General features: G+C 42.7%; 1 protein-coding gene, 1 long non-coding RNA gene and 7 other non-coding genes across 10 annotated transcripts; 1 reads left to right on the top strand and 8 right to left on the bottom strand.

The window, feature by feature from the left end:
* Nucleotides 1–1,479: 1,479 nt before the first annotated feature.
* HEBP2 (heme binding protein 2) lies at nt 1,480–7,806 on the top strand. Its single transcript, XM_072867531.1, has 5 exons — nt 1,480–1,604; nt 4,059–4,143; nt 4,522–4,657; nt 4,910–5,075; nt 5,666–7,806. Exons 2-5 carry the CDS (start codon nt 4,069–4,071, stop codon nt 5,838–5,840), a joined length of 552 nt encoding a protein of 183 aa, XP_072723632.1. The 5' UTR covers nt 1,480–1,604; nt 4,059–4,068; the 3' UTR covers nt 5,841–7,806.
* LOC140654342 (uncharacterized) lies at nt 6,571–13,545 on the bottom strand. Of its 2 annotated transcripts, none has more exons than XR_012043394.1 (13): nt 13,479–13,545; nt 12,129–12,177; nt 11,519–11,558; nt 11,207–11,252; nt 10,781–10,812; nt 10,267–10,359; nt 9,659–9,684; nt 9,147–9,199; nt 8,729–8,805; nt 8,131–8,178; nt 7,089–7,119; nt 6,852–6,894; nt 6,571–6,681 (listed from the first exon to the last, which is right to left on the bottom strand). It is a non-coding gene; the product is annotated as an uncharacterized lncRNA (long non-coding RNA). The 2 variants fall into 2 exon arrangements; XR_012043395.1 differs by having other exon boundaries at nt 11,519–11,618; nt 13,479–13,493.
* Nucleotides 6,962–7,037, bottom strand: LOC140655044 (small nucleolar RNA SNORD47). The gene has a single exon (XR_012043620.1). It is a non-coding gene; the product is annotated as a small nucleolar RNA SNORD47 (small nucleolar RNA).
* LOC140655033 (small nucleolar RNA SNORD79) lies at nt 8,248–8,326 on the bottom strand. Its single transcript, XR_012043609.1, has one exon. It is a non-coding gene; the product is annotated as a small nucleolar RNA SNORD79 (small nucleolar RNA).
* LOC140655048 (small nucleolar RNA snR60/Z15/Z230/Z193/J17) lies at nt 10,638–10,723 on the bottom strand. Its single transcript, XR_012043624.1, has one exon. It is a non-coding gene; the product is annotated as a small nucleolar RNA snR60/Z15/Z230/Z193/J17 (small nucleolar RNA).
* Nucleotides 10,891–10,971, bottom strand: LOC140655047 (small nucleolar RNA snR60/Z15/Z230/Z193/J17). Its single transcript, XR_012043623.1, has one exon. It is a non-coding gene; the product is annotated as a small nucleolar RNA snR60/Z15/Z230/Z193/J17 (small nucleolar RNA).
* On the bottom strand, nt 11,322–11,403 carry LOC140655030 (small nucleolar RNA SNORD24). Its single transcript, XR_012043606.1, has one exon. It is a non-coding gene; the product is annotated as a small nucleolar RNA SNORD24 (small nucleolar RNA).
* LOC140655056 (small nucleolar RNA SNORD75) lies at nt 11,634–11,700 on the bottom strand. The gene has a single exon (XR_012043631.1). It is a non-coding gene; the product is annotated as a small nucleolar RNA SNORD75 (small nucleolar RNA).
* Nucleotides 12,532–12,609, bottom strand: LOC140655045 (small nucleolar RNA SNORD74). The gene has a single exon (XR_012043621.1). It is a non-coding gene; the product is annotated as a small nucleolar RNA SNORD74 (small nucleolar RNA).
* Nucleotides 13,546–13,584: the final 39 nt, after the last annotated feature.

The raw sequence follows: 13,584 nt of genomic DNA, 5'->3' as shown, positions 1-13,584 counted from the left end.
AACACTGATGATTGTTCTCCAACCTCGGGCTACTCCACCAGGAACAGTTAGCTCTTTGTCAGGGACAGAAACATCAGCTGGACACATACAAACTGACTGGGGATTTGTTCTGGGTCTCTCTGCTTCAGAAACAAAATGAGAATTCACAGGGAGCTTGTGTTTATCTACAAATTGCCCCCCTTTCAAGGCAATACTTCTCTGTGCTCGTGATCAGGGTAGATTTGTTGAGATTTGCCAAACTGTTGTGGCTGGGTGTAGTTTTTTACATGGCCTTCTCTACTCTGGAGAAAATAGTTACTAGTACACACTTGACAGGAATGTTAGGGCGACAGAGTAATGTAACAGCTAACCTTGCACAAGCACGTGCCTTTGCATGCCTGTAGCTCCTGAGCAAAGACCATGAAGTAGAAGCTTCTGCTTCTCCAAAACACCCTGCTGATTTTCCTGTTTGACCCAAGAACACAGGTAAAATTGAGAGAAAGTTTACTCCATAAAATAAAAGTACAAAGTATGCAGAGAACAGGTTCTGTATTTCAGACCTTAGCATGTGCTGGTAGGCTCCATTAGTAAACCACTCTTTACACCACCCCACTTCTATAGCTTTAGAGCTTTGTGGCTTTAGAGATAAATTTGCAATTGCTATTTGGCATGGGTTGGGGTTTTTTTTATTCCCGCTTTTGGAACAGGAGTGTATCACACAGCATCCTGATGAAGTTCTCTGCAAGCAAAGTGTGTTTCCTATTAAAAGTCACTCAGCTATTGATTCCAAATGTCCCAGAGAGCTTAGCTGAATCTGGCTGCAAGGAATTTGCACAAACCATGACGAACACAGGAGGTGTTCTCAGAACTCAAACTGTGAAGTTTAATCTGCTCTATTGTGCTGGTACCTGAATACCTCTGGAGCTGCAGCTGGTTAAATGAAGAGTCCAGCTTCACTTTGTGTATTGTAAGCAGGACAGAATTTCACAACAGCTTTGTATAACCCCTTTGTGCAGATATCCAAGGGCTAAGGGGGCTGATTAGTCTCAAATACCGCTCAAAACAGACAGCCATTATAGAACACTGTCTGTCTTTCATAACATGCCAGCAGAAATCTCGTGAGGATGGTCTTAGCTTAGTTTGCAGCCACATTACTACCCACCATTTTACCCCAGGGGTAAAAAGGAAAAGCTGTCATTCTGTACCATCATTTTCATGTAATCTGAGTCTGAGGGGGAATGTTATTTATGTGAAATTCTTTCTCCTGAGAGCACAAAACCTGCTGGTGACCCTGACATTAAGTGGGCACAAAGCCATAGAAAGCAGGAGAAGTTACACAAGGGCGCAAAACTGTTTATGGAGCCAGATCACACACTGGACCCAATGTTGCCTCGTGGGCAGGAGGTGGGGCTTTCGGCATTTGCGTGGGAGCTCTCCAATGAGACCCAGAGGAGGACAAGGCTACAACCTTCTGGTTTTCATAACAGCATCTCCCTCCAGTAGGGCTGAGGCATGGGCGGAGTTGGATGAAACTGAAATAAACACTGACACACAGCATCTTGTGAGTATGTGCAGCCTCAGAAGGATAGACTGCAATAGCTAGAAGGATAAGGACAGCTTAAAACGTAAGTATGTCTACTTTCTCCACTTTCTTAATATAATTAGCGGCTTGCAGAATGGCATGTTCTGGCTATGCATACTTGCTGCATTAGTGTAACCTGTGAAGATGCCTGCTATGCTTTCTGTCCCTTTGGCCCATGTGTTAACAGCTGCAGAAAAAGCCTAGACACCCTACAGTAATATTTACATGAACAGATGGAAATCTCAAAGCTAAGCTTTCCTGTAGATCTAAAAATTAATTCAACTGTAAATATTTGGAGGATTCTTCTCAGTTTGTCTTCTCCCTCCTAAGCATTGTTTTATGTAATTAAAAAATATTTCGTACCTGCAGTCACCAAAAGTACTGGCCACAAAGTTATAAAAGACAGAGCTGTGACAGATCTAACCAGTAGTTAAGAAAAGGTGTGCTGGGGAGGGGTTAGAATTGGCAAGTACAGAGACAAGCCAGCTCGTACAGCAGCTCCTACAACAGCATGTGTTGAAACAGAGGAATGTTTACTTCTCTGCTTTCTAACATACCCAGGGATCACATGAAGAGGAGAAATGTGTTTTCTACCGAGTTGTAGCAAGGAGAAATAGAAAGTGAAGTGATAGCAAAGCAGCATCAACTTTGCCTTTGAAATGGCAATGGATAAAATAAATTACTGTAGAAGTTTCAGTATAATTGCTCACATTTACTCCTAATAAAATGATTGGATTCCTGTTTTATTGTTATGCTTTGATGATTTGTAAATACTACTGACAAAAAGTGTATTAGAGTAGAACTGTGCAGCTTGGGACTGTGCAGCAGTCCCTGGTGACCAGTCATTCTGGTAAAAACTGCCGAAGATGTTGTCTCTTCAGGCTGGGACAGGGAGGGGGACAGTGCCTGCTTTTAACTGCTGGCATCAGTCTCCTGCTGTGTGGTTCTCTGATCTTCCCTTGCTCTAGGGTGACAACTGAAGGAGCTGCTAGAAAAAGCTCAACACATGAGTGCTCTGTGCACTACTTATTTTAAGGATTGTAAGTCAAATCAGTGCCAGCAGGTTTTTTGGTCTTTTTTGATAAAAGCTTTTCAACCTCATAGATCCCAAAGAGAAAACTCCTTGTAGCCACCTCTAAACCAGGGTACAGAAGGGGATTAATAGTATTCAACAGTAGTCTACATGTCCTAAGAAAATGGAAACAGATAAGAAGGTAATTATGTAGCACAAGGCACTTCTTGATTTTACAAAAATAGCCATGGTACAAAAATAGCTATTCACAAATGTCATGTTAAAGATGGCATACCTTAAAGACTTTACCACTGGGACATGCTGTGAATTGCATCAGTACACCTTTAATACTAAAAGCCCATGAAAAAGGTAAAGCCACAAGTGACAGAGCAGTGGCTTCTTGTTGTGTGGGCAGCTATAAACAGTTGAGGAGGTGGAGAAATGAAGAACAACCTCAAAGTTTGTTCTGTTACCCAAGAAACATGCAATTAAGCTATACTCTGAGAACACAAGGTACTATGATCTAAGAATCAAGATAATTGCTGAATTAACTACATGTCATCTTTGCAATGTTAAGTGCAAATGACATCATAATGCAATAGAAAGCAGAGACTTTCTTAGGATGCAGGTTATGCACTACGATCTTGCCTGGTATAGACATGCCTGGTATATATGATATGCCTGGTATAGACAAAAATCATAAAAGGCTCCTAAAATCTCAAGACTTTTAACCAGATGTGATTATTTCAATAGTGATTTTGATTATTTTCACTTGCTTTATTTTGGGACAGTGAGAGGAATTTGAGTGTTTTCATGTTTTCGGCTTTTTCCTTCCGTGTGAAGGCTTCCTAGGAAAGTACCTACACATTCATAAATACAGAAAATCTCATCTATCCACAGGACTCTGGGGCTAAAGGCCTTTAAGAAAGGCATCAGCTATTATGAGGCCCAATAAAGTTATGGGCACAGTCAATAAGAGTACCCACGAACACCAATACATTTTCATCCAGGAGCAAATTGGCTGAACTCAAGTCCTTTTTACTTATGGATTTCCACACAACTACCACTTGCAGTATCTCAGCCTTCTGTTTCGCAGCCAGGAAATGCCTTCACTTCACAGATAAGCAAAGGCAGCTTATCCTGGAAGATGACCACTTCCACATCAGCCTAGAAGTAGCTTCTTGGTCTTCTGTTGGTTCCTTCAAGGACTTAAAGGATTTCAGCCCTTGTTGTTGAATCATTGGGGATAAGCAGTGGAACCCAGGCCTTTCACAATTTCAGGGACAACTGCCTTTTAGAAAGCACCAGTCTCTTGTCTGAACTTTTCCAGTCACTTCTCAGCATAGCAGGTGTTACTGAAAAGTTGGAGACCAGAGGCTGAGGAAAAGCTCTTTGACATTAGGCAGAAAAGCCCTAGTGCTTTCTTCTTCCCCATGTATACTGCATTGATTGGAGAGAGGCCAATGAACTGTGTCTGCCTTTCAGCTCTGGCAAGATGATCAAATCCTTCAAGCAAACGTTTCTGTCCCTGGATCTGCAGTCCCCTCGGTGGAGCTCAGTAGAGACGATGGTAACTGCTAAAGGACAGGGGAGCAGAACTCTCTGCACTCAGGGTGCTGCAGAGCTAAGGTGGATTTGGGATTCTCAGTCTGATGAGCATGGAGGAGCTGGGAAGCATTACTATGGACACTGTTAACACCAAATTGCAAAGGGGAAGAGGAACACCTGTTTTTAAGCTCTGAGGAGCTCATAAGGCAGAACAGCGTGGTTTCACCAGGGAGGCATCAAATCTTTTGATGTTGGGGGTATGCCTAGTCTGCAGCTGAGAGGCTGCCCAGTGTTACCCGATTGCAACAATACTTTCATGCTGATTTGGGAAGAGTAGCTATTAATCTATGTCATCTGTAGTATTCATCTCACAGTTACTGTGACTTTTGCTACCTTTCAGGCAAAGGATTATGAACTGCGTCAGTATGAGACAGCAAAGTGGGTCAGCACAGTCATTAGGGGAGAGACCCAGAAGGAGGCAATGCGCCAGGGCTTCTGGAAACTTTTCCACTACATCCAAGGGAAGAATGAGAAAGGTAAAATGTGCTGGTTTTGAACTGCAAGAAATACAAATGGGAGACAAAGCTAAATAGTATAAGACAGTAGAAGAGCTGCAGGACAAAGCCGGTTCACTTTCCTGGTCTAACACCCTCATGACTCCATTAGGCTGTCATACCCATGAGGGTGCTTTGGTTTCTGCTTTTAGGATAAGTCTGCATGACCCTTTACAGAAGCATTCAGGCACTGTCTTTGCTTGCAGCTTAGAAGACTTTTTCCCTCTCCTCTAGAAATGAAAATTGATATGACTGTGCCAGTGACATGCCTGATAAAATGTGGCTGCACAGACTTCAAGATCTCTTTCTTTGTGCCATTTGAACATCAGGACTCTCCACCACAGCCCACAGACTCGGATGTGTTTATTGAAGAGCGGAAGGCAGCAGCCATCTTTGTCCGGTAAGCAGCACAAGCACAGCTGACAAATGAAGGGAGCTACTGAAAGGGGTTAATCTATAAAGAATCCAGACTACTTCCTTAGAGCTGATTTTTAACTGTGAGTATATCCTGCTGTTTAGAGCCTTGATTTCCCAATGTTCTGTCAATCATTCTTATGCTTGGGTGTCTTACTACAAACTTCTCTTGGGCACACCCCATGCTACAGAACACCTAATCACTCTTTCCAGCCCCCTTTATTTGTAGTCCCAAACTCCCACAAAACCTGCATGGCAGTTCTTTATTACAGGAAAAGCACCCAAAGCTACACTTGCCCTCTCTGTGTGTATTAAAGCCACAGGCAACAATCTGTGTCAGCTAATACTCTCAGAATTGCAAGCAACTTGAGTATTTTTTAAAAATCCTTTTAAAGTAGTATACATAGCCATAGACTCCCTTAACAGCTAGTTCTGCATAGTTTACCTAATAACTACGAACTGCATCAGAAGTGCTAAAACACTGCATGCTTTACAAGCCTGAAGTTTCCTTCTGTGAAAATAAAAAGCAGGGGCTTTAACTCCAACAAAAACACCCTCCCTTTTCACTCCTACCAGGTCCTTCGGTGGATTTGCCTCCCCAGAGAAATATGCTGAGGAAGCTGAAGTCTTGGCCAGAATCTTAAGAAACGGAGGCCAACCATTCCATGAAGACTTCTTCTATACTGCAGGCTATGACAGTCCCTTCAAGCTCTTTAACAGGCACAATGAAGTATGGTATTTTAAAAAGTAGTATGTTGGGGGGAATATTAAGAGGTTACTAATCAGCTCTGGATGAAGACAGACCTTATTAATGGCTTTTGCTTTAGTGCAGAAGAGATCTAATTTGCACATGGACACAGGATGATGTCTAATTCATTTCCTCTAGGATTAAATACTATTCTGGGCAAAAAGATTTCAGCTCTTTCTACCATATGTAATTTGAATTCAAGTGGATTATACCACCTGGAGTGGGAGGGAGATATGACAAACCTATTCCCTCTTATTGAAAGGTTCTAGGGAACACTAATAATCTGAAAATATTCCTGCAGAACAGTTTGGATGTCTAGATTCACTTCTCATTGGAAATGCTACAGCAATAGCTGAAGTGTTAATGGAGAATGAGTTCTTCATAGAGCTGATTTGCTGTATGCTTATTCTGTGCACATCATCTGTGCCTGAACATATAATACCAGACTTCCCGGTGGCCTGCAATTTTAGGAGCAAATACACAAGTAGTAGTGTTTAGCTCACCTACAAAACACTAACTACTACTTCAGTTATTTAGCTTTGTCCAACTCTTGGTATTGGTCAGGTCAACTGCAGTCTGCACACTAGCAGTATCTGACAAGTTAAGACACTTGCAGGACTAGCATTTCAACTAGTTTTGTCCCTGCTCTAAATCAAGCATTTGAAGCTTTTATAAAGTAGCCTAGAGCTGTTTTACAGCAAGCTGCTCAAGTCAGAAAGTTCACAACAACAGGTAGAGATAACACATTTTTATTGGTTCCAATCAGTATCAAACATTACCAGTGTGGTAAAAAAAACTTGGCTTTTTTAATGCTGTTCATGCAAGTAATCCTGCAATCTTCCACCTATTAAGACAAACATAAGAACCATTATAAGGCACCAAACCAGCACAAGAAGCTTGCTAGGAACAACTCAGACCTTAGATTTTCATCTCTGTTCAGAGAGAGAGTTCAAGCTAAGGTTATCATCATTTGTTCCAGCAAATAAATTCCATCATTACTACAGTTACACTCACCTTCTCAGCTCTTCATACAGTAGTTTCAAAGGTGCTGCCTCACCTAAAGCAAGAAAACACAATTAACATATGCAGTAGCACAACTGCTAAAAGCTCCTCAGCAGCTTCGTAACCTCAGAGAAAAGTGGAACGGAAATTGTAATATCACAGTAATTCATTTGGCAGAATCAAATTTCATCAGTGGCTACAAATATTCCCAGAAATTTTTAACAGAATTAATCTGCTGTGTGGTCTTACCCAATGAGGTTGCAGACAGCACAGTCCTTTCCTGAGAAAGAAAGAAGTTGTTTCAGAGTAACAGACATCACTATATGCAAGTTTAATTATTTCTCTATGAAATTCTATTCACCAAACTAATTTGACCTACAAGGAGGCTGCATTTCACCTGGCAACTGACAAGAACTTCAACTTGCAACACCCAAATAGGATATACAAAGCTTACAAATCCTAACCAAATCAGAAATACAGAATTACTAACATTGGAAGAATCAGGGAAAAGTACAAAGCTACCACTTGCTTTGTGATACTGTCTCTCCCCAACAGAAAGTTGTATTCAATGAGTTTTGATACCTAAAAACCAAGTCCCATATAAATCACCTTGAAAACCTATCCTTAAAAGTAAGAACCAGTCTGTTGGAGGAAACAAGTTTGTACAGCAATCATCTAGAACTTGATCCCAAATTTGTGTACAGCCAACATAACCAAGATTAGCAGAAATTACTTAGTGACAACCACAGCATACAGGGTTGGTTTTTTTTTTCTTTTTAATTCAAGAGTGCAGTGTTATAGTGTCAGTTCACAGAATATCCAGATACATCAGATATGAGTTGTGACAGGAGTTACATTTGTTGCTGTGCATTCTGCTGTACAACACTGTATTGGCTAAGAGGTCTCCACTGATTCAGCTCCTTTACTATTTCCACTGTATGAAGACATCCAGCAATAAAACCCTCATTTTTAGAGTCATTGAGGCCACATATTCTGTTCATACAAAGAGAACTCTACCTAAAGTTTACCATTGACTACAGCTCAGGAATTGTCAGGTACCTGCTCAGAAAGAGCCCTTCCTTTTCAAGTCAAATTCAGAACTACATAGAAGCGCATTCTTGCTTCAAGCACATCATGTTTATTCCCACAGTAGCCAAGTGGGAGAATCAGAACACAATAAAGGCAGGCAAATCAGATCTATTACAGGACTAATTTTAGGCACCACTACCTAGGCATTTAGCACAAAGACAATATTCCAGTAATTATCAAACCCCATGTACTCTACACTTACCTCAGACATAAGTTAGTCTTCACACATAAACTCCCCACAAGCTTCACTCTGTAACAAGTGAAATTTTATTAACACACTCCCCTTGGCAGTGCGTCAAAAGTTAAGTTTGAATGTGGGTACTGTTTCAGTACAAGAGTCCTCCTCAGCCTCTTTCAGAGAGATTCCCATTACTTAGAATTAATCATCACAAACAGTACATGCTTAGAGAAGCTTAATGTTTTGTTACTTTTGTTTCTCCTTAGAGGAGGACTGACCTCAGCATTTCAGACGTTACCCCCACCACATCTTCATTCACATCACATAAAAGCTCTAATCTAGCCATTGAGACAAATATTTTACCACATTACTTCAACTACTGAAGATAAGTGCTACTCCCTGCAAAAGCCCACTACTTAATCTAACCTGTAAAAAGTTAAATAGCAAATAATTGTACTGGTTTTGGTTAGCACAAGCTCTGCGCTGCCAGGTTACCACACATTCTTTCTTATCAACTAGAAACTCAAGTAGTCCATAACAGTTACATAGTTCAACTGGTGCATACTATTTGTTTTCAGTTAGAGAAAGCAGTTAACATTTTCAAGTAGTAAATAAATCTTACGGCAACTGAGAAGCAGGCAGTTTGGCACGTAAGAAGCATCTGTCACAAAGTATCCAGCAGTTCTCCCATTCTCAAATCTAGGATACAGGCATAAGAAAATGAAATGTCAGTTCAATACCGATGTTACTCTAGAGCCTCCTTAAGACTTTCAGAAACTCCTTTGTCCATTACTGTTGCAATCATCACTGCATCTTATCACTGTCTTTGACCAAAGTACTAGATTCAGACCCTAGCACCTTGGGTAAGTGAACCCTGCAGGCTGCTGGTAACCTGTGATCTATTGGTAGAGGTAAGAAAATCCTCAAGGAACCTTCTGTTTAACACTGCAGCTGCACTACAATTAGAGTCCAGCATCTAGTCACTTCCCATCACCTATCATGCAGTTCTGACCAGTCATATGCATTTGCTGGCAACTTACTTTTGCTGGTAGCACTACCAACTGCACCACTTCACAGCTCCACCACACCAGCCCTGGAACAAAGCAAAGTATTAGGAGAACGCACAAGCAAGTACATGAGGATGAAATCTAGTCAGGTGCCTGAAGTCAGATAGAGCTAATTGCAGACCTCCATGATTGAAGTCAAGGTAGTCACATCTCATCACACAGGCAGCTCACATTGTCAGTCACTGGACAGCTATCTGCTTTAGGCTAAGGTTGCTATGGGGAAGAGGGCAAACACACCAACAGTGCTACCAAAACAACTTCATGAGCTCACAGGCACACAGTGAAGATTTTAGCACAAACTAGCCTGTCAAGGCTGGGCCTTATCCAGCAGTTCTCCCCTTAAGCATCTTTCTCTTTTGGGCAAGACGCAAGCAGCAGCCAACACTGGCCCCTTGCACTTCCCTCCAGCTTACATGCAGTTAAATACTTCACTTCTAGGCATATTTTTTTATGCTAATACTTGCAAAGTTAAAACAAGTACTTACATCACAATGAGAAACACTTCGGAAGCCTGCAAAGAAGAAGTTGCTATTAGATAGGGTCCAGCAGAAAGTTTTAGCATAACAACAGTTCCAGTGAAATACTGTATCAGCGTTTAGTCAAGTTTTGTCCTCATTGGGATCAGAGACCTGATTCAACATCATCTACAGTAGACTGCAAACTCCCATCCCCTTCCACAAGGGGGGGTCTAAAGCCATGTCCTAGCACTCTTCCCAACACCCTTGAGATGGTAATTCCTCAACTCCAGAGACTGCTGGAATTGCAGAGTTCAGTGACATGAACTTTGTGTAAACATCTAAGTTGGCCTAAACTGGGAAAAGCATTTCAGATACTAAATTCATAGTACTGGCACATTCACTATTTAGTCTCAACAGTCACACTCTAGAAGTCTTTAACACCACAAAACAATTACTTAACACTTATTGTGAACCATAGGGGATCTGAAGGCACACTTAGGGTACTAGTATCTTTGCTTCAGATTTTCCAGAAACAGAATGGATTTGCAGACCCTCTTATCTCCAAAAGAAAACACCCAAGCTCAAATGCAGCAAAGCCAAATGTAGCATCCATATAAAAAATGTTTTTCTATTACCTTTAGTTAGGAAGGCCTTGCCTTCACCAACATCAGTAACAGGTGAAATAGCTTTTCACACTGGAGGCACAGGTATCCTCTGTCTAGGGCAGCCTGCAAAGCAACAAAACACTTACAGAACTTGGAGCACCAACACCAGATTGACCAAGACAGTGTTACTGAAATAGCTAATTTATTCTGCTGTATTTGTGCTTAATTTCACAAGCACAGCCCACTATCCTTCTATTCATCCTACCAGATTTTTAATGTTTAACCCATTTACTGATCTTCTGAGACAAATTTTCAAAACACATTCATGGAGCAAAAGAAAGTAGTGTTTCACCCTCAGCTTTCCACATGAATTGTCTGTCAAACTTAGCCTAAGGTACAGCAGGCTGCATCAGACAGGAGCGAAAGACAGTAACAGCGTGATCACCACGGGTCATCTGCTGAACTATGCTGTCATCACATGCAGCCTCTTCACACATCAGGTATATAAATTAGTTTTTACAGATGCAAGCAATACAATATTTACCTTGCATAGCTTATAGCTTCATCTCCCAGTGCCTGCAACAAAAGAAAAAAATCAGATTCCCTCAGCCTTCATGGCCAAGCCTAGACCTCCTAGCAAGAGATCACAAGAGCTAGACACATCAGATAGGAGCGAAAGACAAAAGTGTTCTTCACAGGATATTCTGCTGAACTATGCCATCATCACTGTATCTGCTTTGGAATACTAGTACCAAGCAATCGCCTCTTGTGACAGCTTTGAAAAATTGTGGTTCTCCAAATAAAACACATTCAAGAGTGTTTGAATACTAGCAAGTATCAATTGTTTCTGCATATCAGCAGAAATTAATTCCAAAGTACTTCCCTCCCATTTTAAACATCCCACCCTTTCCACTGCACCAGTTTGTCAGCTCCATGGAAGAAACCCCTACACAGACTACATGTTTCTCACCAGCTGATGTTTCTTCTGCATGTCTTCCAAGTGTACCATTCAAATCCTGTAAGAAAAAAAGCTTATGAACAGTATATTCACAAGCCAAAACATCAAGGGGAATTCTAAGTTGTTGTGCCTCAGAGAAAAGCTATGGTGGTAGAAGTTCTCATCATTCTCTTGATCAAGAGTAGCAAATAAGTGTCATCATTGCGGCACCAGAGGGAAAACTTAGCTCAGGGAATAAAGTCTGCCTACTGATGTTATTAGAACAAAAGATACTGTCAGACAAACACTAAGCACCATTTTATGCTGAATTTCAGTATTTTCTACCTTGTAAAGTAGCATCAAGTCTCCATATTCAGTGGCAGATCTGGAAGAGATACAACAGTTTCAGATCCCTGTAGACCAAGGAGTACCTCTGGCAGTGACACTAAGCACAGAAAAAAGCCTCAGCACAGAGTTTTCAGAAATCACTTCTGTCCACTACTCTTATACTGAAACCATCATAGGCTCTATGATTTAGTTAACATCAATCCTGTTAGCTACAGGTTCTTTTTGAAACATGTATCAGGTACTTTTCTCCAAACAACAAACTATTTATCGCTGTGGATGGTGAAACAGCAATAATGAAGGAAAAAAGGCATCTAGTGTACTATTGTAGCCTGGTTAGAGGCTGGACTCAGAAACAACAGGAGTGGGGTTTTTTTTAGTGGTTCAGAAACAACAGGAGCCTCACATCCACCTTCCAGTACGAAGAAACAGGTGACTTTTCCCAGTAGAAGAGTGAGAACTGCCTGAAGAGACACCACAGACGATTACTGGATTACAAACACTGGTCCTATAATTTCCTGAGATACAAGAGTACTCCAGGCTAGTTGCTCTAAGTGCACCTACACATTAATTCTCAATTTAAACTCCGTATTTCAGAAGCAGCACCCACCTGTTTCAAAGCCGTAAGAGAGGGAAGAGTGTAGCTGATGCATCTTAAACTGAAAATAAGATATTATCCGTTAGTTTTTCTTCTTCTAAGAATAAAGATGTTATGTTCACGCATCCTCTTTTGGAAAATGCAAGCAAAATTCAAAACAATACTCTGAGCCTTAGAGTAAAGCTCTCCACTGATGCAATCTACACTTCCACTCTTTTGAGAGCCAAGGCCACAAAAATAATTGCTAGCCCATATTTTTAAGCAGGACAGAGCCACTAAACTTCTTAATCTTCTACACCTTCGATTCTAATGTATAAGCACCAGGTCAATCCTGCAGCCATGAACTTCGTTTGGCTGCCCAGAAAGGACTGCGTGCCGTTTCAGCCACACCAGATACACCACGACATACTATTCCATGCCCAGCTCAGATATGTTGGTATTCATCACCCTCTCAGATGTCCCTACCAACATAGTTTTCATCATGTGCAGGCACATGGAAGCCCAAGTGAGCTATCATACTACTTTGTTAACATGGGGCCTTTAATTGTAACACTTAGAAAGCTAACTACTACCCAGAGCACGTGATACAGGCAAGGTTGTCTCCTCATTTACCAATGAGCTATTCTGCAGGGGATGATCTCCACCTACCCCACAACGAAAGGACTCTCCCAAGCCTGGCATCTGCTTCGAAGCATTAGTTTACAGAGGAGGCAACCTTTAACCCTACCACAGCACTACTACTACATTTTGCACAACACTTCCCACTTATCGGTCAAAGCTACCTCCTTAAAGCCTAGTGCAGAGTAAGAAAAAAAAAAAGAGAAATCTAACGCTTATCTCTCCAGCAGGCACATACCATCTCGCCATCATCCAGGAGCGCTTCCCACGGGAAAAGGGCTGCCAGGCGAGACCCCGCAACGCGAACACCACCCCACTTCTCACCAAGCACCTCCGAGCCCTTTCCCCATCAAAACCGAGCCCAGGCCGCAGGCTCAGCCTCTCTGCAGCGGTCACACCCAGCCCTCCCCAGAGCGCCGCGGGATGGCGGGCCTCAAGGCTGAAGCTCCACGGGCTCGCCATCTCCGTGGGGCCTGCGCTGGCGTCCCCTTCCCGCAGCCCGTGCGGGGGCTCCACGCGACCCTCTCTCCCACCTGCACCCCCCCACTCCGCAGGGCCGCCACGAGGCGGAGACCTGTCAGAGAGCCCCAGCGACCTAGGCCGCCGACCGGGCCCCGCCGACCGAATCCACTTCCATCGTCCCCCGCCAGCACCCATCGGGGACCAACCCCTACCCGCAGCGCCTCCACATCGCCCCACGGAGCGGCGCGGGCCCACACCGGGCGGGAACCCCCCCTAACTCACCGGCAGGGCCGCGCTGAGCGCCCCACCCATAACAGCGCCGAGAGCCGAAAAGGGCGGTGACCGGCCTGCGGGCTCTTTATATAGGGTCGGCGCCGTCACGTGAGCG

Source organism: Ciconia boyciana, chromosome 7, assembly GCF_034638445.1.
Source record: "Ciconia boyciana chromosome 7, ASM3463844v1, whole genome shotgun sequence".
NCBI classification, from domain to species: Eukaryota; Metazoa; Chordata; class Aves; order Ciconiiformes; family Ciconiidae; genus Ciconia; species Ciconia boyciana.
The sequence above is the reverse complement of the archived record's forward strand: the minus strand, read 5'-3'. Positions and strand labels throughout refer to the sequence as shown.